This window comes from Dermochelys coriacea, chromosome 1 (assembly GCF_009764565.3).
Source record: "Dermochelys coriacea isolate rDerCor1 chromosome 1, rDerCor1.pri.v4, whole genome shotgun sequence".
Classification (NCBI taxonomy): Eukaryota; Metazoa; Chordata; order Testudines; family Dermochelyidae; genus Dermochelys; species Dermochelys coriacea.
Window position 1 is genome coordinate 240754521 of NC_050068.2, and position 23489 is coordinate 240778009.

At 43.8% G+C, this 23489-nt stretch overlaps 1 protein-coding gene across 8 annotated transcripts in view; it reads left to right on the forward strand.

Annotated features, from left to right (window-relative positions):
* MICAL3 (microtubule associated monooxygenase, calponin and LIM domain containing 3) overlaps nucleotides 1–23489 on the forward strand; it is a 255799-nt gene that overhangs the window by 207687 nt on the left and 24623 nt on the right. For 6 of the 8 annotated variants that reach the window (XM_043517556.1, XM_043517571.1, XM_043517599.1 and 3 more), the window contains 9 exons: nucleotides 1141–1245; nucleotides 2181–2321; nucleotides 2748–2839; nucleotides 4453–6292; nucleotides 7400–7494; nucleotides 12286–12336; nucleotides 14411–14518; nucleotides 15274–15367; nucleotides 20786–20836. In XM_043517556.1, the coding sequence (XP_043373491.1) occupies nucleotides 1141–1245; nucleotides 2181–2321; nucleotides 2748–2839; nucleotides 4453–6292; nucleotides 7400–7494; nucleotides 12286–12336; nucleotides 14411–14518; nucleotides 15274–15367; nucleotides 20786–20836 (2577 nt within the window). The remainder of the gene's footprint in view (nucleotides 1–1140; nucleotides 1246–2180; nucleotides 2322–2747; nucleotides 2840–4452; nucleotides 6293–7399; nucleotides 7495–12285; nucleotides 12337–14410; nucleotides 14519–15273; nucleotides 15368–20785; nucleotides 20837–23489) is intronic. The other 2 variants (XM_043517551.1, XM_043517602.1) reach the window with 2 other exon arrangements.

Here is a 23489-nt window from a genome sequence, read left to right on the forward strand (position 1 = left end):
ACAACCCAGTTAAATGTCTAACATGTCATTTGAGCCTGCAGTTGTGCTAATTATATGCACAAATCCAAAAATGTGGCCCAGATTTGTGCAGTCTGCTGGTGCTATGGTTAAAGCTAGAAACTCCTTTAAAACAAAAAAAAGATTCTGCCTGAAGTATGGAAGGACCTTGAAGCTGTGTGACCAACGCCCACCCATAATAATTGAGATGGGATAAGGTGTAGCAATGGAGAGAGTTGTAGGAGTCTCTCTTGGTTTTTGTGAAATATCATTTAGTAATGTAAATTAAAGGCCATTCTGGTGGGGCTTCATGCTCCCCTCTGGAATTAAATCCTTTTATGTGTAATGTTGTCAAATGCCTTCTTTGGGTTTATAAATTCATAAATCTTCCCTTCAGACTGATCTTGTAAGGCAGATTCTGGGCTCTGGCACACAAGAACAGACTTCTTATGTGTCTGTTATTCACATTAAAATATCTGAATACATCTGGGCCCTGGGTATCTGCACTGCAATCTGGACTCCACTAAATGGTTTCTTCTAGAATGTTGCAACTGCACAGAGTTAAAACAGTTTCCAAAGGGTCAACTCTCCTGGCTAATCCCCTCCTGGCAGGTCACCTCATCTGACTTCAGGTCCCTCAAATGTCTTTGTTTCTGCTGCTAGGCAAGTTATTGTGGCAGAATAGGAGATTGCAGTTTGCAACTAGCACACATCCTCTAAAATGTTGGTAACTGCAGTTCCTTTGTGGTACCAATACTGTTTTGGAGCAACAACTGAGCATATTCCATTAGAGCTTTCCCTGACACCCTCATTTAACGTCTCACTCAAGCACGCCTTGGTTGCAGAAGTGGAGACGCTGGTACTTTCACGAGGCCAGTCCCTCAGAAGTGCCTTGAAAATCTTGCAGTGCCAATGTCTGTGACAAAGCTTCCTCAGAGGCACAAAACCCTTTGACTACTCGGACTCAAGGCTTGAGATGCCGGCTGAGTGTCTTCCCCTGCTGACACACCTCAGAGCACCTTGTTGCAGAAACAATGAATAAATATTGGCACTCAGGCCCTTGGTGCAGTTTAAAACTGTTTTCTCTTGTATAGATTGTTTTTCCTTCCTCTCTCTCTCTCTCAATGTTTTAATGCATTCCAGCCCCATTTGAGGAGAATGAAGTGGAGGATGATGTGGGCACAGAGCCAGCAGATACAGAAGGGGAAGCAGGCGAAGATGGAGACACAGGTGCAGAGCTAGATGATGGTACGGTACCACAGTGCATCATTAAACCTTGTTATGGAAGCAGAGTCACGTTGGGAAGTGTAAGGGTGTATCATCTTGTGTAAGGGTGATCCAGTCAGAGCAGATCTGTATATGTGGGAGCTCAGTGCAGGAGAGAGAAAAATTGGATTGAAGTGTGAAATGGAACTAAAGAACTGTAGTGCCATGGATTCTGGAAGACGTTGCTTGCAACCACTCTGTTTGTTAGAAGGCCCAGTCTTATCACAGAATCATAGGACTGGAAGGGACCTCGAGAGGTCATCTAATCCAGTCCCCTGCCTTCATGGTAGGACTAAGTATTATCTAGACCACCCCTGACAGATGTTTGTCTAACCTGCTTTTAAAAATCTCCAAAGATGGAGATTTCATAACCTCCCTAGGCAATTTATTCCAGTGCTTAACCACCCTGACAGCAAGTTTTTCCTAATGTCCAACCTAAAGTCCCTTTCTGCAATTTAAGCCCATTGCTTCTTGTCCTATCCTCAGAGGTTAAGAAGAACAATTTTTCTCCTTCCTCCTTGTAACAACAGCAGTCCTTACTCACATTATAGTCTTTCTGAATGAAGGAAGTGAGTGTTCATGTGGGAAAAGGCTGTAGGACTGACTCCAAAGCCTTCTCTTGCCAGCATGAAAGAAACTGCACATATTGGGAAATGTAGGAAAATTTCCAGCATAACTATGGAAAGCATGAAACAAATTAGAGAACTTATTTGTATCACATTGGTAACTAGTTAAAGTGACCGCAGTTAGCATGTAATGAAGGAATAGACGATTTAGGTGCTGGGGTACCACAGTGAATGGCACCCTGTGAGAAGGTAGATAGGATAATCGAAAGATTTAGGAAACAAATGGCTGTCCTTATGGGTTTGCATCCAAGACCTCTTCCTTTCTGTGTCATCCGTCTTTTTCCCACCCAGATCAAAGATGGTCAGATGACACCCCACCTGATGCAGAAGATGAGTGTCACTTACCTCAAGGGGACATGGAAGAGCCAGAATTGAAAGTCTCTGAGGATGAGGGTGAGCAAGAGGCCACAGCTCCCTGCTGTCTGACAGAAGGAAATACTTAATCTCTGTATCTTGCAGTCCAGGAAGACTGATCATTTCTCTGAATTGTCCAACTGAGCTGTTGGTGAATGCAATCTCTTCAATTACATTTGAACCATGCCAATACTCTCAATGCCTTGCATGTGTTTGCATTTGTGTTCTGAGAAAGGTGTTGTGATACCATGAACTACATCTTCCCAAAGCATCAGGGAACCCACAGAACTGCGTGTTCCCCCTCTCAGATCCCTATGGGTGCTTTTGGGCTAACTGCTTGTGTCATTAGGGTCACATACAGATTCTCAAACAGACTCCAGAGGGCTCATCTAGAATGTAAAGGCTAGTGATTTGTTCACGGTTTACTGTGCTTCACATGGATTTAGAATGTTAAAAGGCTTGTTTATGGGTTGTTTTTTTTAATGCACTCTCCATTTCCCCTAGATCCATGCAAACCCTCCACCCCCATCTGGTCACCCAATAAGACTGCTGTTCCTCAGTCCCCAGCTGGTAGTCCCAGTGCAGAACAAATAGAGGTAAGAGTTTCTGGTGCTCTTCAAAGCTATGTTGATATCAATTAAGGGACTGTACTATCTAGATTAATAGAACAGCTTGTATGACAGAGAGTGATAGTTTTAACTCTCTTTTTCTTATCTAGATAATGTACATTGTCCTCTGACTTCTTGAGACGTAGTTTCATTTAGATTTTAAAAGAAAACAAGCCACTTTTTGAAAAAGTTCACAGTGCAATGGCTGATCAGTAGTACAAGTCTCTAAATCTAAAGGCAAAGCAAAAGTTATTGGAGACCCTCAGTGGGCCCGTCTAGCAAGCAGGAGTTAAGTATCATGCATATATACAACAGCAACATAGTCATTGTCCCGTCCCTGCTTGAGACAGCTCTGTCACTCTGTTCCCTCCACAGCAGTGCCCTGTCAGATTCATTTGTGTATAAGCTGAGTGAAGACAAAAGTCATAATTGAGACACCCCTGGTTTATGTTCTACTCGTTTCAGTGCCATTTCATTTAGAAAAATCAATTTCCCGTGCTACTGCACTGTAGGAACAGGCAAAAAGAACACTATGACAGATGCATGGGCTGATTTGATGTTTTAAATGGAAAGAGCTTCTCTCATGATGATTACATGTAAATACAGCAGAACCCTTAGTTTTGGAGAATCTTTCCTAGTAACTTGGGATGCTAAAAATGTTGAAATCATCATTCCCTGTTTCCATTTCTTTAGTGTTTATTTTTAACTGTTGTATCCTTTGTTTTTGTGATTATTTACTTGCTAAATTGCCAGTGCGGTTTGATTTAGATTCCCTTGCCAATACTTAAATTGTGAGATCAGGCTGGTTTGTTGATAGCATTCATACTGGAAGGGAATGGAGTGATTTCCTCTTGTCACTTTTAATTGTGCTATCAGACACATTTATTATTTGTTTTATAGTAATGCTACAGTCAGGATCCAGAGCCATTTTGTGCTAGGTGCTGTCCAGGGTAGGTAGACAAGGTCTCTGCCTTGAAGATCTTGCATAGTTTTGAAAATAACATTTTCTGCAGTTGACTCTCTTCAGACAGTAAATCTCTATGGGGAAATGTCAAAGGCTTAAACTCTTTAACATAATACATTGCCTGGGTGACATAGCAGTCTAGTGGCAGCAGGTCCAAGTAAAATCCAAGACTCCTCAGATGATTAGCGGCTGGGAGCTCTGCAGCACCCACGTACTGAGCCCCAAGGTAAGGAATGCCTCATGCCTTTGAGAAACAACCCTACACTGGCCAGCTCTGGCCAAAATTTGGAATAGGTCTGGAGGAACCTTCCCCTGATGGGGGGGCCCACTCGGAGCGGGGAAGGGATAAAGCGGAACTGGGTATTCTGAAATGTACTTCCCTTCTTTTTCCAAAATTAAATTTGTCGTTTCAACTTGGAGAATAGACAGCTTACAGAGTGGAGCAATATCTGATGAAAGATCCCAAGTGGTTTTCCATGCACTGGAAAAGGACGCCAAATGAATTTTTCATATATTGAGGCTTAAATTATCACTCCCTTATTCCTGAAAGCCTGAGGCATGGAGCAGTGTTCTAAATCCCTCTGAAGGTGCTTAGTGACCATTAATAATCATTTCTTTTGTTTCTGCATTTCCATAGAAGGTAAAGGATCCCCTCATGGCAGTGCCCGGCATGGACAAATCTCCAGAGAGACGCTTTTTTCGTGAACCATTCCTCCTTGAAGAAAGTCCAAAAGATGAAATCCTTGAAGATCAGAAAGTTAAAAGCCCTTCTGTCTCTCTCTCTCCAATACGGTCCCAACCAGTTGCATTGCCAGAAGCCATCACACCTGCATCACCAGTGCAGTCTCAGCCTGCAACACCTATGTTGGCTTCGTCCCCGCTCTCTGCCCAGTGGCCTATCTGTTCCCAGCCTTTGCCGTCTGCTGAAGCACCCATTCCATCTCCAGTGGAACCTCCAGTGTGCTTTCAGCCTGTACCAGCCTTAACATCCACTCCTCTGACCCAGCTTGCCCTAAAGAGCCAAGATAATGAAGTAGTAAAATTGGGGAGCCCTACTACTGCAGAAGAAGCCCTGAAACGGAATAACCTTGTAGAGGAGTTCTGGATGAAGAGTGCTGAAATCCGGAGGAGTCTGGGGCTCACTCCAGTGAACAGAAGCAAAGGGTCAGAGCCTAGCTTTACTGTCTCAGCCCTTGAGTCAGCTCCGCTGAGTGTTTCAGAGGAGGAGGGGATCCATCTTGTAAAACCCCAGCCTGCTCCAAGAAGGCTGATCATGTCCAAACTAGACAGTGAGCAGATGTCTCTGCTGACTCCAAAATCTCCCTCAGACAAAGAGCTGAAGAGTTCCAATGAAGTAAAGAGAGACTTATCCAGCAGCTCTGGATTGGGTCTGCATGGAAGTTCATCCAACATGAGGACATTGGCCAGCCAGAGCTTCAATACTTCTGACTCTACTATGCTCACTCCACCATCAAGCCCTCCCCCACCACCTCCTCAAAATGAAGCACCAGCAACTTTGCGTAGAAAGAGGCATCAGACAATTTGGCAGAATGAGACAGAGTCTAAGCCAGCACCGACACCTCCTGCACCCTCACCTTATGAGCACAACCCTCCTGCCAAAGAGTCAACCCAGGCCTCAAAAGAAGAGGAGCGGAAGTCATTTGTGGAGAGTGTGGATGAGATTCCATTTGCTGATGATGTAGAAGACACTTATGATGAGAGAACTGAGGATACAAGTCTTCATGAGAAGTTCTTTACACCCCCTACCAGTAGGCCAAGGCCAGAGAAGCCTCTTCACCTGCCATTGGCCAAAGAGAATGGTGGACTTCCCTCAATGGAAGGAGAAGCAAACCAAAGGAAGAGAGTGCTGCCTCAAATCTCTCCAGAAGCTAAGGAGCTAGCTGAGGAAAGAATGAGAGCCAGAGAGAAATCTGTAAAGAGTCAGGCATTGCGGGATGCCATGGCTAAGCAGTTGTGTAAGATGAAAGATCTGGAGATGGCTGCAGCTGCTGGGGCCACCAAGGCACGAAAAGCCTCCTCCATGCCCTTGAAGCCCAAAGAGAGAGTTTTTGAGTCCTCAGCACGTTTGGCCATGAAAGCAGCAGAGGGCCCCACGCTGAAACATGATGCTGCTAATGAAAGGTTCCTCTCCCCCCCTGTTGATGTTGCTGGGCCCGAAGGGTCTGTCACCTCCTCAGAGGGCTCCAGTGGGAAAAGTAAGAAAAGGACTTCTCTATTCTCCCCTCGTAAGAACAAAAAGGAGAAGAAATCCAAGAATGACGGCCGGCTTTCTGACAAATCCAGTGGCATGGCTGAGGAAGCCACCAAGCCCAGATCATTGTGGAAGTCTGTTTTCTCTGGGTACAAGAAAGACAAGAAGAAAAAGACTGATGACAAATCCTGCCCTAGCACTCCCTCCAGTGGTGCCACAGTGGACTCTGGGAAGCACAAGGTCTCTCCAATGGTTAGAGCAGCAGGTATAGTACATCTGCCTGTCTGCACACTGTACTTTCACTGCAGCTGGAAAGCTTCTGAAATGAAGTAGTCCAGCTCGCTACCCCACACTGTTATGCTTCTGAGTCGCTCTCCTTTGCCTAACATGCAAACCCTTGAGGATAATGGGATTAGAACTGTATACATGTTTGTTTATAAAATAAGTAGCATATCAATGGGAGAAACAGACTGTCAAATAACAGATTTGGTACATTACTGTTCATTTCATACATACCAGGCTACAGAACTAGTCATTTTTCTGCCTTAACCTGACTCAAAAGAGAGGAGTTTGCCACTTTTCAAACTTGTTTTAACTCCCACCCTGGCTCCCTACCTTGACCGTCATTCACTTCCCTTGAATCTGCCATAGCAGACTATGCAATGTTTTTAGAGATCGACATAAATGTCCCTTCATTAATTAAAAGGTAAATGGGTGCTTAAGGGGGCATGGAGGTATAGTTACTTTCCCTCCTCTTTGCTCTCTGTGTGGCTTGGGACCTACCAGCTCTCTGCTGCTCTAAAAAGCAGGGGTCATGTTGTCAGTCATAGATACAGATCTGCCACTTACCTTCAAGTCCACTCAGAGCACTTTAGTGACAACTTGAGTCTTGAGACATACTAAAGCAGTTATCTGTAAACATGGGCCAAAGCAGACATACCTGTCATTTCTTTTGACTCATACCAAAGTGGAGCTGGCCAAAAAGACTTAATCCCTGCTGCTATCATCCAAATGCTCAGCCTCTTTATAGGAATGTTGACCTGGCTGGAGGGAAAGGAAGCTGTGCTTACCATGTTCAACATCATTCTCAAATTTACCTGTTTCAGAAGGTGGGGCTTCCTTAGAAGGAAACCCCACAGTCCATGATTCCACACTGTGGTGTAGCTTTGTGGAGCGGTGCTTTTGGGAGCACGATATTCCCAGATATTGCAGCAGTGAAGTGTGACTGTGATAGCTATTTCAGAAGTGTAAGTCAAGCAGGAGCAAGACCAAGCTCAAAAGTATCTGCAGAGATAGAGAGAAACACAATAGTAGTGACCACTCTTCTAAACCTGTCATCCTATTCTTACTTTTTTTTGGTCTGTTTTCTCAGATTTGCAGCTCCGTCGACACTTGAGTTTCTCAGAGGACTCTGACCTCTCCAGTGATGATGTTCTTGAACGATCTTCTCAGAAATCCAAGCGAGAGGTAGGAAGACCGTTCAGATAGAACTGTCCTCATACAGATCACAGACTCAGAACTGCAACAACGTTTGCCAGGATTAACTTTATCATTCTTACTGTTTTTGCTGCAGATGGTGTTAGTATAAGATTGGCTGAATAATAAACCTGAAATCAACCAGTCAGTTTCAACAATAAGCCAGATTCCCTATTGGCATTGTACAGAGGTCCTGTTGTCATTGCCATGCACACAGGTGTTATGTGTGTATTGTCTTGTTCTGAGGGTAGGATATTTTTGTCCCTCTAGAGAACATACTCATAATCTCTAGCATTGGGATTTTCATGTCTAAAGAGTAAATTTTACTGGCTGTAACATTACTACAGAAATGTGCTATTGGGACATTTCTCACTTCATGGTGAAGATCTGATTTTAGGACGTTGTTGTGCCAACCTATTCAATAGGTTGATCTGTTGGAGTTTGAGGCAAACTGCATACAGGTATGTTACTGTGCATTCAGCAAAGGCATAGGCAAGAGAGGCGCAAGCTGCAGGTTTGTGGTTCTGCAGCATGGCATATGTGTGCGTATTTCCCCAGGGAGATGGGGATCTATACGTTAGGGTTCTTCTGTCTGGAAAGGGAGAGCCTGCACCTATTCCACTCCCATTTTGTCCCTACTCCCTTTGAGGGATCCCTGGCAATTAGCAGTATTTCCAGATGTGTGTCTCTGGGTGTAAGCAGTGACTGCGAAACTGAAATAGGAAGAAGGGGCATTGGATACATGGAGATTTGAGCATAGGGCTGTTGCTCACCGTGCAGGTAAGGGCTGGGTGTGAGCTCAGCTTCTTGAGAGAAAGAAGTGTCTGCTTGCTCGTGAGCAGCCTCCTCTGGCTAGTGCTGTAGAGTTCTGGAGCGAGCCACATGGACCCCTCCCCAACCAAAGACAACTCCACAGTGAAATGGGGCTCAAAGGGGAGTAGACAAGTAAAGAGAAAGTGGAAGGAGCTTCTGCTGGACCCCCACAAACACCCTAAAAAAGACACCTGTCATTTTGCTGGGACCAGGGCATACCTGTGAGCAAGAGATCTGGCAGGAACTGAGGGGCCCCTGCTTTTTATTTCTCTCTCTAGTGTATTCATCACATAATGAAGGGGGTGACCATGTTTTCATAGTTTCATTTGAACAGGGGAAAATATAAAGTAAAAACAGAACAAGTGAAAGATAAAAAAAAATCACAGTGGATGCTGGAGTGGAGAGAAACCTGCAGCTGTCAGAGGGGTTCCTGGATGTGCCCTTCAGGTTTGGGGTGTGGTGACTGGGTACGTCCTTCTCACCGACAATACCATGGTCCTCAGCTCAAGCATGCACTGGAAAGAGAGAAGTAAGTTCTCTCCTGTCCCCACTTTTTCCCCTTGTGCCTGGCTCCCAGGGTATGTCTACACGTCAAGCTGGAGGTGTAATTTCTAGTTTGAGGAGACGTACCCGTGCTAGCTGTGATCCCTCTACTGTGCTAAAAATATAATTGGTGCCATGGTGACGGGAGAAGCTAGCCGCTGGAGCATGTACCTAGCATCTGGGATGGGATCGTCCACCTCCATCTCATGAACAAAAGGAACCTTAGAGGACAGTATCACAGCTCTCCTCTCTAATGGTGAGCAGCTCCCCCCACCTTTCACCAAGCCTGGAGAAATCAATGGCAAATGCCAAGTTAGGGCAGTTGTCCGGTTCAGCTGGTCAAGGTCTCAGCTGATTGGGGTAGTTGTGGATTAGTGCGAGTGGAAATACACCAGAAGATCATTTCCACTTGTGTTTTTAACTGATACAATAAAATTCTCATAAACGTGGCAAGCTGAGGGATTGGTGAGCTGAAGTGAATGGGACTCATCCTCACTTAATTAAACCTCTTTAAGCTTCCCTCCCTGATTCATATATATGTAGTCCTCTCCTCTGAGAGGAGGGTTTTACTCTGGGAACCGTTCTTTATATTGGACCCCTTTCTTCTCTTTGTTTTTTGCTTCTCTTTCTCCTTTGCTTGCCCTCGAGGTGTTTCATGACAAGTTCCGCATTGCATCTGAGATGCAGAAGGAGGAGGTACCTGGGGAAGCAGAAAGAGGGAGAGGTTCAGATAAGAGCTGTGATGCTGTCATTCCTGTCCAGCTTGTGAACTCCTGGCAGCGAGACTTCAATAAGCACCATGTATGTTCTCAAAGTTGGGGGTGCTCTAATATTCACTCCTTTTCTCTGGCACCTCCATGATGAGCAACTTTGGTATAGATTGGCTTTTGCAGAAGAGGTGGTGGCCACTGAGTATTCCAGGGCCTGGAGATGCTGCAGATGGCCTGGAATTCTTCCTGATATCCAACAAAAATATTTTTTCCTTTAAATTTTCTGTTATTTTACATAAGCAGCAAGATTTCCAGGGTATGGTTTTCTTGTCTCACTTTCTCCATTTGCTGTGACTGAGTCACACTTAAGGATCTCCTCTTTGCTCAGTGCTTGAGTATGCTTTCCAGGAGCAGTAATTGGGAGCATGTGCACTCATCCAGAGGGAACAGACCAGAGACACATCAGCCTTTTGGTTTACAACAAATATGTATGGGGATGTAAAACATTTACATCACAGCCTGGCAAGTCTCGCTGCAGAAGGAATTGCATCCAGGGTGTGGCTGGCAAAAGGGTAGCACTGATTTTTGGGTTTGTGCCTTTTAATTTCAGACCAAGTCAACTGCTTATTTCCTCCATTATGAGGAAGAAGTGGCTCCCTTAATGCCACATAACTTTTATCTGAACCCTTTCGAAGTTAAAATCCAGCTGATGTTGCTTTTATGGTTGTTGTATTGAACTTGCTTTCCAGAGGGCTGGCCTGTTTAGCCTGCCCATCATAGCATTAGCAATCAGCAGTGAATTAACTTTGTGTGGCTTAGTGTGTTGCCTTTCAACAAACGCTTCATGTAAAGAATGTTCATGTAGTTCCCTGTGGGTTGTGCGCTAATAGTTGTGTGTGCATGTGAGAGAGAGAGAATGTACAGGATGTGGGGCAGTGATCAGAGATACATGTCTTCTGCTGCAGATAGTTTGCTGAATGTTAAAATTTGCATACGTGTTCAGATTGTTTCTCAGCTTTCCATTCATGATCGTTTTAGTTAAATGAATATTCACCAAAAATGCTGAATGCTGGCACTTTGCCTAGGGCGCGTTACAATGCGCTCTGTACCTCATCGCACAATGGAAATTCACTTTGCTTCGGAACACTGGGCAGTACAATCATTTCACCTGAAGGGGGGTAATGGAGCTAAAGGCACGTCTGTGCAGCAGCTGGGATCATGCTTCGCAGCACAGGTAGACAGACGCACACTGGCTCCGCTCTAGTTAGTGCACTAAAAATAGCAGGGTGGTGGTGGTGGCAGCTCAGGCTACTGGCTCAAGAACAATCCCACCCAAGCCCCAAAGGCTTTTCCGTCTAGGCAGAGCTGTCACCTGTTCTAGTGCTGCTGCAACCCCACTGCTATTTTTAGCGTCCGCGTTTAGCAGTGGTAGTGGGTGCCTGTCTACCTCGAGCAAAGCTAGCACGTCTGTGTCCCAGCTGCTGTGTAGACGTAGCCTTAGCATGCCGCTCTTGAATCGGTAAGGCGGTAACTTTTTTTTTTTTTTTTTTTTTTTTTTTACTGAGTTGAAATTACAAGACTGAGGGGCCAGAGCAGAGTGTCCTGCTATTCCTGACTCGTAGCACAGCTCCTTACTGAGCCGCCACTGGTGCTGCTCCCTGCAGGCAGCAGAGCACTTCCAATACCTTGCAGCAGCACAGAGTCAGTACTGGTGCAGTGAAGAGTGTCCCCTTTTCGGCACTTTTGGAGGAGTCCCATCCAGGTACCAAGTCGGAGCCTCCATTGGCTTATGAGACCCAATATGCTCAGAGCCCCGGGTAATATTCTTGCAGGTTACAAAGCAATGAGCGAGGCCATGGTGGTGGAACTCGGAGCTTATTTTTAATTAGTAAGCAAAGGCCATATCGAAGACATAAAAGCACCAGAACTTCTGAGAAAAAAGGTTGTGCAGCAGAAAGTAGATGAAAGGGAATGCAACTGAGTCCGCACGTGATCTCGCTGCCGCTCTGAACATTGAACAAGCGGACACCCGAGTGAGTCCCACCAGGTTGCAGGCTTTAGGCTCTGTGACAAAGGCAAAACCCATGGACAAGATAACAGACTGAATAGAGAGCAGCATAGTGAGATATCCGAAAAGGCTTCTTCACCAAGAGGTTCATTAATCTGTAGAATGGACTGCTGTCTTAGTTATACATCTGTACAGGACCTCCCACAGTGAGTCCTCATCCCTGATTGAGGTTCCCAGCTGCTGGGTGAATCTAGGGTTCTCACAAGCCAAATCTTTCTTTCTAAATGAACTCAATCATATGCATGTGGATTTTTTTTAAGAAGCCATATATGATTGGCTGAGCTGGTTCAGATCAAAACAGAACCAACCCAAACCATTGTTCCAAAGCTTGAACCAAAATGTTGTTTGTCCACATATCTACAAATACTTACTGCCAGAATAGAAAAGGGGATCTCCTGGATGACTGGTTTTCCAAAGAGGCTCCTCAGTTGGAATTGCCTTCAGGAGAGTGCTGGTAAATAGATTTCTGAGTAGAGATTTTTCATTGTGCGTAATCAGGCTGTGCCAGGTTCACCATTTGTACAATTTTATGTTGCGTTTAAAAACAGCTTTGTTTGTATTACTATGCATTTGTTTTCAATGTTGAACTGATTTTGCTCCATTTTTGTGTGTTTTTATTTTTTTCCTGTTACCATTCCCATTTTAAAGTCGATTTATGTACCACACGCCCTGGCATTCAAGAGATCATACTCGTCAAAGGTAGTGTCTCCATTGCTGGCCATTGTTGTATGCATGCTCATTTATTAACCCATCATATCCATACCTTGCTCCCAGCCCTCCCATTACATCTGCACTAACACCACAACCCCTGACTCTGCATGAGTGAGATGTTAGCAAACATTGGCAACGGAATCTTCCTCAAGATCGTCTACAGAAAATGCGATGAACCCCAAACCTTTCTGACTCGTTAGACTGCATGCAATGATCAGTGCACTTCAGGGGCCCAAAAGGGGGACTCTTGTTCACTCTGCAGGTCAGTCTGGTGCTGCAGATGCATTAAGAATCCTTAGCCTCAAAGTGCAGGCTGGTTTGTTAGGTAGAAAGTGTATTGTACGTGTGTGTTTAAAAAAAACAACAACCCTCACCATTTGAAAAAGAGTAAATGGTCATGTGTTAGTTTCCAGGGTCTTTTGAAACACACTTGGACAAACCATGAAATCTTAATGAAACTTTCCCAGGTTGTTGCATTAGTTTTTCCAGACTGGGAGTATCTCTGTTTCCTAAACTCCATCCCTGCCTCCAAACCTAGCCGGTGTCACATGAGTGTCTGGTGGGATCTGAAACCTCCACCCCTCAATTATTTTGCTTTCTAACTGGGGTAGCATTATGTGCAGAAGAATGAAGAAGCAACGCATTAACTCTTTTCCCTTGGCAGATACGATAGTACCTCCATGTAATCCCCTGTGTCAAAAGCTTGGGATAGAGCTGCTGCCCTTTGGTTTTAAAACTCTACTGAAGATCACACTAAACTATCCCAGATATTGGTTGCCAAGACCAATCTTACAAAGATGGGCTGCTCAGTTGGGAGTTGCAAAAGAATAGTGATGTTAACTAGATTTTAAAAAAAAGAAATTCAGGTCTCCCTTTCCCAACATTTTGCCCCTTAAACTGAGTGGCGTCTCTGTCCGCAGCTGGGTTTGATTATGGAGAGGCAGTTGCCTCTTTCCAATTGTCCCTTAGACTTTGAATCCATATATATGAGGAGGAAAGGTGCTTTTTTCAGTCAAGTGAGCTCAGTCAGGTTAGCTTGACGTAATTGTGACGCCCTGTTAACATCTTTAAAATCACATAAGCTTGTGCCCACCTAGGCTATAACACTGAGGTAATACTGGTCTGAAATAATGACTAAAAGGTGTTAAACTGTGTCTACCCTGGTATTAAGTGGACTTCCTGTTAGGTTAAACTAGCATGACCGAGTTAACTTGTCTGAAGAAGCACCTTCTTTCCCTTGTAGCTATGGCCTTTCTTTCCTTGACATGATTTCTTGTGGTTTCTTTTTTCACTGGCTAGCTGTGGTGGTGATTATGACAGTCTCCTCCCTCCTCCCTCCACTCTTACGTTTAGGTTTTGTCTATACACATGGAAATTACACTGATTTAACTAAGGACTTGTCTGCACAGAAAAGTTTTACTAGCTATAAAATGATATATTATATCAGTGTAACTCCTCTATTTGAACATTTATTCCAAGTAGAGTGGCTTTTTTCCATTTAGCTTAAAACTCTTCCAAAGCAACATTAGATAAACTGAAAAAGGCACTCTTACACTGGAATAAGGATGTCCACATGTGGGTAATACCGATATAAGCGAAGGTGTGAATCTAAAACAGTATAATTATGTCAGTGTGACTTTCCCCTGTAGACAAGCCCTTAGCCATTTTCTAAATTAAGTCAGTGCAACCTCCATATGTAGACACTTTTAAATAGATTTCAGTGTGTCCACACAAGAGGGTGGTACCAATTAGTTAAATGGGTGCAATTTTTGTGCTTAAACTGGGTCTAAGATGCTGTATACCAGCTAGAGCAAGGACTGGGATGCTGTATAAAATCACAGCTTTGCAGTTGAGCTACACACTCCTTCATGCTGTATTGATCCTGACAGTGTCACTTGCTGTGCTGTGAACACCTGTGGAGATGGAACAGCTTGACTGTTTGACAAAGTTCTGGGAATGAAGAATCACATCACTTGTGAGATTAATGGAGAGAGGAGTGTCTTCTTTCCCCCACACCCTTGTTCATGGTGTGTGAAATCTGCTCTTGTTTTCCTTTCTGCAGAGAGCCTACACTGAGGAGGAGCTGAACGCCAAACTGACCAGGAGAGTGCAGAAAGCTGCCCGGCGACAAGCCAAGCAGGAGGAACTAAAGAGGTTACACAGAGCCCAGGTAGTACCTCTGGTAGTATCTTCTTGCCCTGACAGGAACTATACTGTGCTGTCCAAGAAAACCATGTTAGCAGGATGTGAAAGAGGAGACTGTATAGCCGGATTTTCTTGATTACTTTTCTGTATTTCAACAAGATTGCTGCTGTTCCTACTGGCATCATCATGTTGGGTGCCTCCTCACAAACATGCCAGGAGGTGCTCAAAGCTTTAGTGCAGAGCAAGGAAACACCTGCTTAGTCAGAGCTACTACCATTGAGCAGTAACCATTGTTAATTGAATGAAATAACACATCTCACGGAATAACATGCGATGCAGCTATGCCAGTGATGATTGGATAAGCCACGGATGTTAGTGGGATTTTGCTGCAAAGTGGTACCAGATGGACATTTTATTGTCAGAGGCACCTTTGCAATGGGTAGTAGGTGTCCTTTCCAGATGGTGGTGAGAGTTGCATGAAAGCTGTTGGCCAGTTGTGTTCTCTCACTGAGAAAGGGGCCCGCCTAACCAAACAGCACCACCTCTTCTCTTGGATGTTGGTGGGAGTCTTAACAGAAAATGGAACATCATGGGATTGCTTGCAAAACTAGGGCAAAGGACACATCTTTCTCTTGATTAGACACCTGCTTCTGAAGCATTGCATGGAGAGCAGCTTTTTGGAAATGCTGGGAGAAAGGGGAGCAGTCATTCTGGGATGGATAATTTGGAGTACTTGAACCGATCCTGATGATGGTGTTCCTCTCTTCCCTTCCTGAACAGATCATCCAACGGCAGCTGGAGCAGGTAGAAGAGAAGCAGAGGCAGCTGGAGGAGAGGGGGGTTGCAGTGGAGAAGGCCCTTAGAGGAGAAGCAGGTACTTTACAATGTTGTTTGTTTTTAATGTTTGCTGCCTAAATGCCCATGCAGTCGTTCATAACAATTTGGAGTTTAGAGTGGGGGGGTCCCCTCTGAACTGAAAGTGGAATAGTTTAACTTGGACTCAGATCATGAATTAATTCCCCTTTGCCCAGCAAAATTCTGAGCCCCTGTTATCCCTGAGGTGGTTCTAACTCTGGGGCTTCTCTCATGGGAGAAGTCCCCAGAGCAGTTGTCTTTGCTCAGGGCTCAGGAAATGCCTACCCACTATTCATTAAAAGCTGTTGCATAAGAGCTAAGTGTTTATATTATTATTTGCTGGTGGAACAAAAGCGGAATATTAATTACATCGTAGAGAAATTGCACAGGGGTTACCCAGCTGGAATTCACTTAGGTTACCCAGCAAGGAGAGCCCAGTTGGCAGGATAAGAAACGAACTGTGAAATGATGTATGTTTTGAAATGAGGTATGTTCCTGTATTGTATTGGATCATCAAAGTTAGTGTCCACGCAAGAGACCATCACAGAACTGTCCCAGCAAGTACCTTCTCCTCACTGCACAGCCCAGACACCAATAACCTCTCACCCGAGCTGTATGTAGCAGAAATGCATGTACCAAAAGGTTTCACCGTGTCACGCTGTTAATGGAATGTGCTACATCCCTTTTGGGGCTAAATACAATGAGTGCTGAGCCAGGCTGGAAAAATATCTGAGCAGAAAAACCCTTGTTCTGAGTGGCAGTTTTCTACCCCTCCAGCTTCCCCATATGACATCATCATCCAGAAAAAAACAATCCCAAATGATACAATTATTGGGCCAGGAGCCAACACCTCTCAAGCAAATGCAGGGCATGTGTGCCTGGCAGGCCCAGATATGTGCACCATACTGCAAAGGTCAGAGATTATAAATGGTAATAATGGGACAGCTGTTTGAAAGATGGTACAGTGTGGTGCTTGGATGGAAGAGCAGCCACTGTCTCTGTACGGATTGCACTGGACTGGGTGATGAAGGTTCCTTGGGAGGAAGGTCTGGTGTGATTTTCATTGGTTATTACTCAGCCATCTCACTTTGTTGTCTTTAACCCTCAGCTTGGCTTTTTGAAAGTCGGGTCCTAGAATTTAAGGCCAGAAGGGACCACTAGATTATTGAGTCTGTCCTCCTGGATACACAGGTCACCAACATCATCCAGCACCCGCACACACAACCTAACAACTGAAATTAGACCAAAGGAACTGAGATCTACAGGGTACTAAACGACTATGTGCCATAGGAAAAGAATATGAGGGACCAAGATGCACCAGTGCTTGAGGCCCCTGCAATAGCTGGAAAATTATTAAGTGAGAGATACCCAGATGATCTTGACAAGTGACCCTCACCCACCCACTGCCGAGGAAAGTGCCTATAGAGGTTGGGTGATTAACAGTGACTTATCCAAACAAAGGGTTGTACTGCAATCACATGGTCAGCATTGGAGCACAGCCTTGATCATCTCAGTGGTTTTTTATTCTGATTGATTGATTTCTATGATATGTTGGTTCACAGAATAATCTGATGCAATAATACATCTGCAGTGGCACCGCTGTCTATGCTATCTATGCATTCAGACATGGCACCACTCGCAGACCCCAGGCCCTCTAGCTACTGCACAATTAATACTACACTCTGTCTCCTTTCTTTGGTTAGTCTTTTAGCTTGTTCCCCTGTCACCTTGAATCCCTTCTTCCTCATTCACCTGCTGAAGACATCCATGTAAGGAGCATCACCAGAGGCTGTGGAGCCTTACAAATGGAAGTGTGTGTTCTCCACAATCTAGGGAATGTCTAGGCAGGCAAGCAGTTATGGTGTGGGAGTTATGGGTGTCCAGTTTGGGGGCAGGGGGAGAACTGAATTGGGGCCTTGCATATTTTACTTGTCATTGAGCCTGACAGAAACCTAAAGCCAGCCCTGCACGGGCTGTTGTGTTTGTGACCATTTTTTTAAAAAGCAGGAATATGAGAACGTGCATCACTCTTGGTGCAACTGCGAGAATCTCCTGCTCCAGCAAATCTCTGGGAGATGCTCTGAGCCTGTGACAGCACCACATTTCCACTAAAAAGTTGTACAAGTTATGTTTACAGAAGCTTCAGCCCATCACAAGGGACTCTGCAGCCTGAACTCTTCCAAGCCTTGCAGGGGATAAACAGAGAATGCTTTATGCCAAAAAATGTCTTAATCCAACTTCTGTTGGCTGACACACAGGCTAGAATGTGACCTGTGTCCCCCCACTTCCTCAACCAGCCCAGTGGGGGCAATTTTCGTATTTTCACACTGGAGCCACTGTTTCCCCTCCTTTTAGAATGCTTACTTTACCCCTCCCTCAGTAGTGTTATCAACTTTTGTCTCCTCCATCCGTGGATCATCCAGGAAATCTACATACATCTCCTCCTACCCTTTTCCCTGAAGCAGGCCACTGCATTGCCTCAGATACTGATTCAGCACTGAAAACTCCACTGTACTTTATGGCTTTCAATACTGCTCTTTTGTCCTTGGTCAACCATGTTCAGGACTTCCCCTTAGTGAAATCCTATAAGCAAAGGGGGTCAAAAGGAGATGAATGTGTACAGTGCTTGTATGATACCTGAAGATGGTCTTTCCCTATTTCACAGGTTTATACAGAATGCCCTGGCCATGCTTAAGGTGGGAGAAATGCATCTTTTTTTTTTTTACACACCTGGCCAACACAGAGGGCTGAGGTACATAGGAATTACTGTATAGGATCAGACCAATAGTCTATCTGGTCTAGCATCCTTTCTTGAAGAGTAGCTGGTACCAGATACTTCAGGGAAAGGTATTAGACTCTCTGTAATGTATAACTGTATAATCACCTGTCCGTAGAGCAGATTTCTTCCTAATTTTCATCACTGGTTGACTTTTGACATAAAACATAAAGGCTTATATTCATACTATTATTAATAATTTCAAGTAGCTCCTACACCATGCAAGTCGCTGCACAGACATAAAGAAAGGAACAGAGTCTACCAAACAAATGGTAGGGGGAAATATGCAAGTAAAGTAGACAAAATGATTAGCCATTTCTTGATGACAATATTAGACATATGGACAGTTATTTATTCCTCAAATTTTCCATTGTTGATCAGCTAGATTTGGTGCATTTATATAGTTTGTGGCAATGAGTTCCACCAGCTAATTATGTAGTGTGTAAAAATATTGCCTTTATCAATTTTAAATTTGCTGCCTTTCAGATTTCATTTAATTGCCTCCTTTTTTCCTTGTATTATGAAACAGGACAGACAAGAGCACCTGACCTTCTCTGCACCACGCATTATCTGTGTCAGGTCCCCTCACATTCATTTCTTCTCTAAACTAAAACATTTTAAATCATTCTTCCAATGGGAGTCTCTCCCAGCCTTTAATCATTCTCATCACCCACTTCTGGGCCCATTCTATATCTGTAATATCTTTTCTGACATGGGGCGACAAGAACTAAAAACAGCATTGTAGGGGAGGATTTATGATTTGTTTATATCATGGCATTAAAATAGTTTCACTTCTATTTTCCATCCATTCTATATACATCTTAATATTGTTTGCGTTATTAACTGCCACTGAGCAGATGTCTTCATTGAACTGTTCACAATGATGTCCAGCTCTCTTCCTGAGAGGTTACATTAATTTAGAACTCAGCAATGAGTGTGATTTTTTTTTTCAAATCATTTATTCCAGCTTGCATTATCTGATATTTGTCAACATTGAATTTCATGTATCATGCTGTTATCCAGTCATCTAACTTGCTTAGGTCCCTTTGAAGTTCCTTGGTTTACTTTAGTTTTGACTTAAACCTCAATAATTTTAGCTGCAAATGTTTCCACCTCATTGTTCACCTCTTTGTTCACCTTTTTTTCCAAATCACTGGTAAATACTGTACATAAACTCCACTAGTTCTAGTACACAACTTGGGAGCACCCTAGTGTTAATTTCTTACCATGTTGAAAGTTGAACATTTATTCCTATGTTTATTTTTTTATTCTTAGTTTTAGTCCATAACCACTTCCTCCCCTTCCCCCATGACTACCTAGTTTCCTTACTAGTCTCTGTCTTTCTTTGACAATCACTCCCATTGGTGGTTGCACAGACTAAATTGAAGGTGTAGAGAAGACATCTTTGAACATTCTGAAATGTGGTCTCCCTCTCCGGTGAAAAGTTTGGTGTGTTCAGGAGCTCTGTCTTTTGAAACCAGTGCCTCTTTCTCTCAGGTGCAGCGGGATCGTCTCAAAGAAGGTTTCATCCTCCACTTCCCTTAAATGCCCCATGCGACATGGTGTTCTGTATGGGACTGATAGTAGTTTAGCAAAACTTTGCTTTAAAAAAAAAAGGCATTAGTCTGGTGGGACACAGACCAATGGCTTTGGTCTCTAATGTTTATTTTCCACTCTTTTGGCTAGTTATTAAACTAAGTGAGTAATGAGGGCTCTGTCATCTTGGATGTTTCTTCTCACGCTTTAAAGAGATCTTGGGCAGCCAATTTTAAAAGTTAAGGAAAATACACCTGCAGCTCTCATATCACCAAGGTTGGCCAAGAGTCTCTGGTCTTCATGAGCTAAACCATGTGTTTTGGGAAATAGTGTACTCAGCCAAACAGAAAGAACTGCCCCCATGTGCCTCTTGCCCAAAGAACCACAGTGTCGTACCAGACTGGCTGGCTAACCCTTCTGTAGGGGGTGTGCAAATACACACTGTGTCCGTTATCATACACTTGCACAATCACACAAGTCTTTCCTTTCCCAGCACCTACCCCACACCAACAGACATTCTCCTTCTCCAGCACACATTTCACATTGGCAGAAATATACGCTTGTCTTCCTGGTACACACACTCATGGACTCCTCAGTTATGCCAGCACCCGGTGCCTTCCACTCATGTGCTGCACACTCAGTCTTGTCTCGCCCTCACCCCCAAGAAATCAATCCTTATACATCTCCTGCAGTTTCCCTGAGAAATTATGGTGCTTCCTTAGGACACATTTTTTAGCCTGGAAGCAACAAGCATATCTCTTCCTTTCTTAGCAAGAACAGAAAACGGGTCGGTGTCAGGAACTAGTACAAACTGAACAAGGTGAAGTGTGTCTGTACAGACCTTGTGCCCCCTCCCTCTGGAAGCCAATGCCTGCCTGCCTGCCTGCTGGGAATTGTTATTCTGTCTCCCCATCTCCTCCAGTATATGTATATTATAGCTGCATGATTTCTTGTTGTTTGTTTGTCTCTTTCTCTCACCTTCTATCTCTCTCTCTCTCTCTCTCTCTCTCTCTTATGTGTGTGTCTGTCTATCTTTCTCTCTCATGTATATTGCTTTGATTTGGTGGGGCTAAGGGTGGATATCTGATTCAATAACTCTCTCTCTTCACCAATTCCTTGTTGTAGACTATTGGGGAGAGTCTTATTACAGTGACCTCATCGACTTGCACCTGGGTGGTATGTATAGCAGAACCTCTTATTGAGACTAACCCCGCTGACACCCCTCCCCAACCTTCCCTTCACCTCTTTCTCCCATCCTTGGCTCACAAACAAGAAGAAGAAACAAACCTTGCACATATCTGATTGGCTGTAGCAGAACCCCTTTTCCAGCTCAAAGAGAGGAGAGTCTGTCGCAGTTCACAAACCATGTATGAGGGTTTTTTCCCACAACAGTTAAATCCTCCTCCTTGGGGTTGTACACGACAATTCTTTTTCTAAATTAAATTTTTTAACCCCTAAATCTCAACCACCTTTCCTGTTGGTAATGAAGCCCATTTCATTGTCTGGCTTCCCAAAAACATTTTCTCCCTCCACATTCCACTAGGATAAAGAAGTTGGCATAAAGTGAATGGGGAAAAAAGTGGGAATCAAAAGCAAGAAACGGCAAACTATAAGAGCTGCCCCCAGTCTGGGGGAATATATCAACCCAGTGCTCTGAAAAGTCTGCTCCAGAGGTTCCCCTTTCTTCTTCCAAAGAAACTAGAGTGTTTTGATGTCCTAAAGAAAGCAAAATGCTCCCAGTAGAGATGTTGGAAATACTTAATGGTGGATAAGGGGTACTACTTCTGTCTTGTTTTGTTGTAGGTGCATTTAGGAAATACAACAAATCCAGATCTCTTATTCCCCTGAGACCTGCTATGCATCATCCAACTGTCAATATGGAAGCTTAATTCTCTCTTATGTCATTTAAGATCCTTAAAAACATGTATTAGAGTGATTAGACTCTATTTTAATTGGATGTAGGGATTAGAATCATCCCTCTGACACTGCAGTTTTCCTTTCTTGCCTGGGTGCCACTGCCTGCCTCCCTTAATAGGTGGCTTTAGTTTAGGATTGTAAAGTCTACTTGTCTGTAGTTTGCCAACCTTAACCATTAAAATCCCTTTCTTTATTTTAGCCCCCATTATAGCAGTTTCCTTGTTTAGTCACTACATCTACAATTAGTAGATTTAGCCCAAGCAACCAGCACTCTCTAGGTAGAACCAACACAGGCTAACTGCTGGCTCACCTTGATTCCTCTCGCCCTCATTTCCCACTGAGAATATAAAGTTGTTAAGCCCAAAGTGTATACTTATGAGTAGGGAGAGCATCAGGACCAACTCCCCAGAATGGAAAGGAGTGACTTCCGTGTACACACACTTTGGTCCTGATCCCAAGCCTATTGCAGTCAGTAGCAGACTTTCCATTGACTGCAAGGGCTTTGGATCAGGCCCTCTAGGAACAGTTTACTTTTTAACTGTCATTTCCTCCCTCTGCCTTTTCCCCAAGACTTCCACCCTGGCCATCAGTGCATCGCACAGTAATCTGTCTGTCCGACTGCTGGGAATAATTCCAGTCCACTCTGACACACTAGCTTTTTGGACAGAAAATACCCACCTACATTCAAGTGACGGAATACAGGCTTTTTCTTTTACTGGCCCCAGCTTGCTATCCAAATTGTTTGTTGTCATTTTCATGTGCCAGTCCTTCCTTGGAGTTCTGTGCTTCATTTGCTGTATCAGTCTCTCTGGAGTTTATCTTATACTGAGACTTTTTAAGAAAACGTTCAAAAGTCAAGCTCTTTCCAGACATGCCCATCAGTTGTGCCCCGTACCCTGATGTGCATATACAGTAGGAGCTGTAAAAGGGTAGATGCTGAGATACACTTAATAGATCCTTATCCCTGTCTAATGCTATTTTCATGATACCTTCCCCTTCTTCTTATCCTAACCAATGCCTCCTTGGAGACAGCAGTCCCATCAAAATCACTAATGATGGCTTAAAAAAAATGAAATAAAAAGTAGAAGCCTTAATTCATTTAAAGGGACACTGTCATTTTAAAAATGAAATCCTTCCTTGTGCTGCAAATAATTTCAAATTATTAAAACTAAAAACCTAATTTACTTTTCACAATTTATGGTCATTAACTTTTTCAATTTGTCAGCTTGGACAGTCACACTAGACTGAAGATTGTCTTTTTCTGTTTATGGTCAGTTTTACTTTATGTGGTACTCATTCACTAGCACAGTTCTGTTGTGTTTGGCTTTCCAACACTCCAGGGGAATGTTTACATTAAAAAAAAAAGTAATTGACTTATTTTTAACAAATCTTGAGACATTTCTATTCATATTAGATGTTGAAAAGTTGTTTTAAAAATATACTTTAAAATTGGGCCAAAAGTACAGTCCTTGGCAGTATCCCTTTAAAAAAAAATCAGTCCATCCTATCAGAGTATGTAGCTTTGTAGTTCAGTTTGTTTCCTCTATGATTTGTTTTACATTTGCTTTTGGGCTGCCAGAGCACTTAGGCCAGAAATGGATGCTCAGTACTGAAGTTGATGAAAGAAGCTCATCTCCTTCATTGTTCCAGTTCAATGGTGAATTGAAGCCTCAGTCCTGCAATTGACATGCCCAGGCCAACTCCTGTATCTGTGTTGAGTGCCACCGAAGTTGTTGGGGCTCCATATGGGTGCAGCAGTCTGCCCACACACTGTCCGTTCCCAGATTGGGGCTTTATTCCCCGGCTAAGAACATTGTGAATGGCTAGGACTCTTGTTTGGATTAATGATGACTCTAGTAGCAGTCAGTGTCTGTTCATTGAACCAGTCTCTGAGGGTCAGACGAGACTGCAG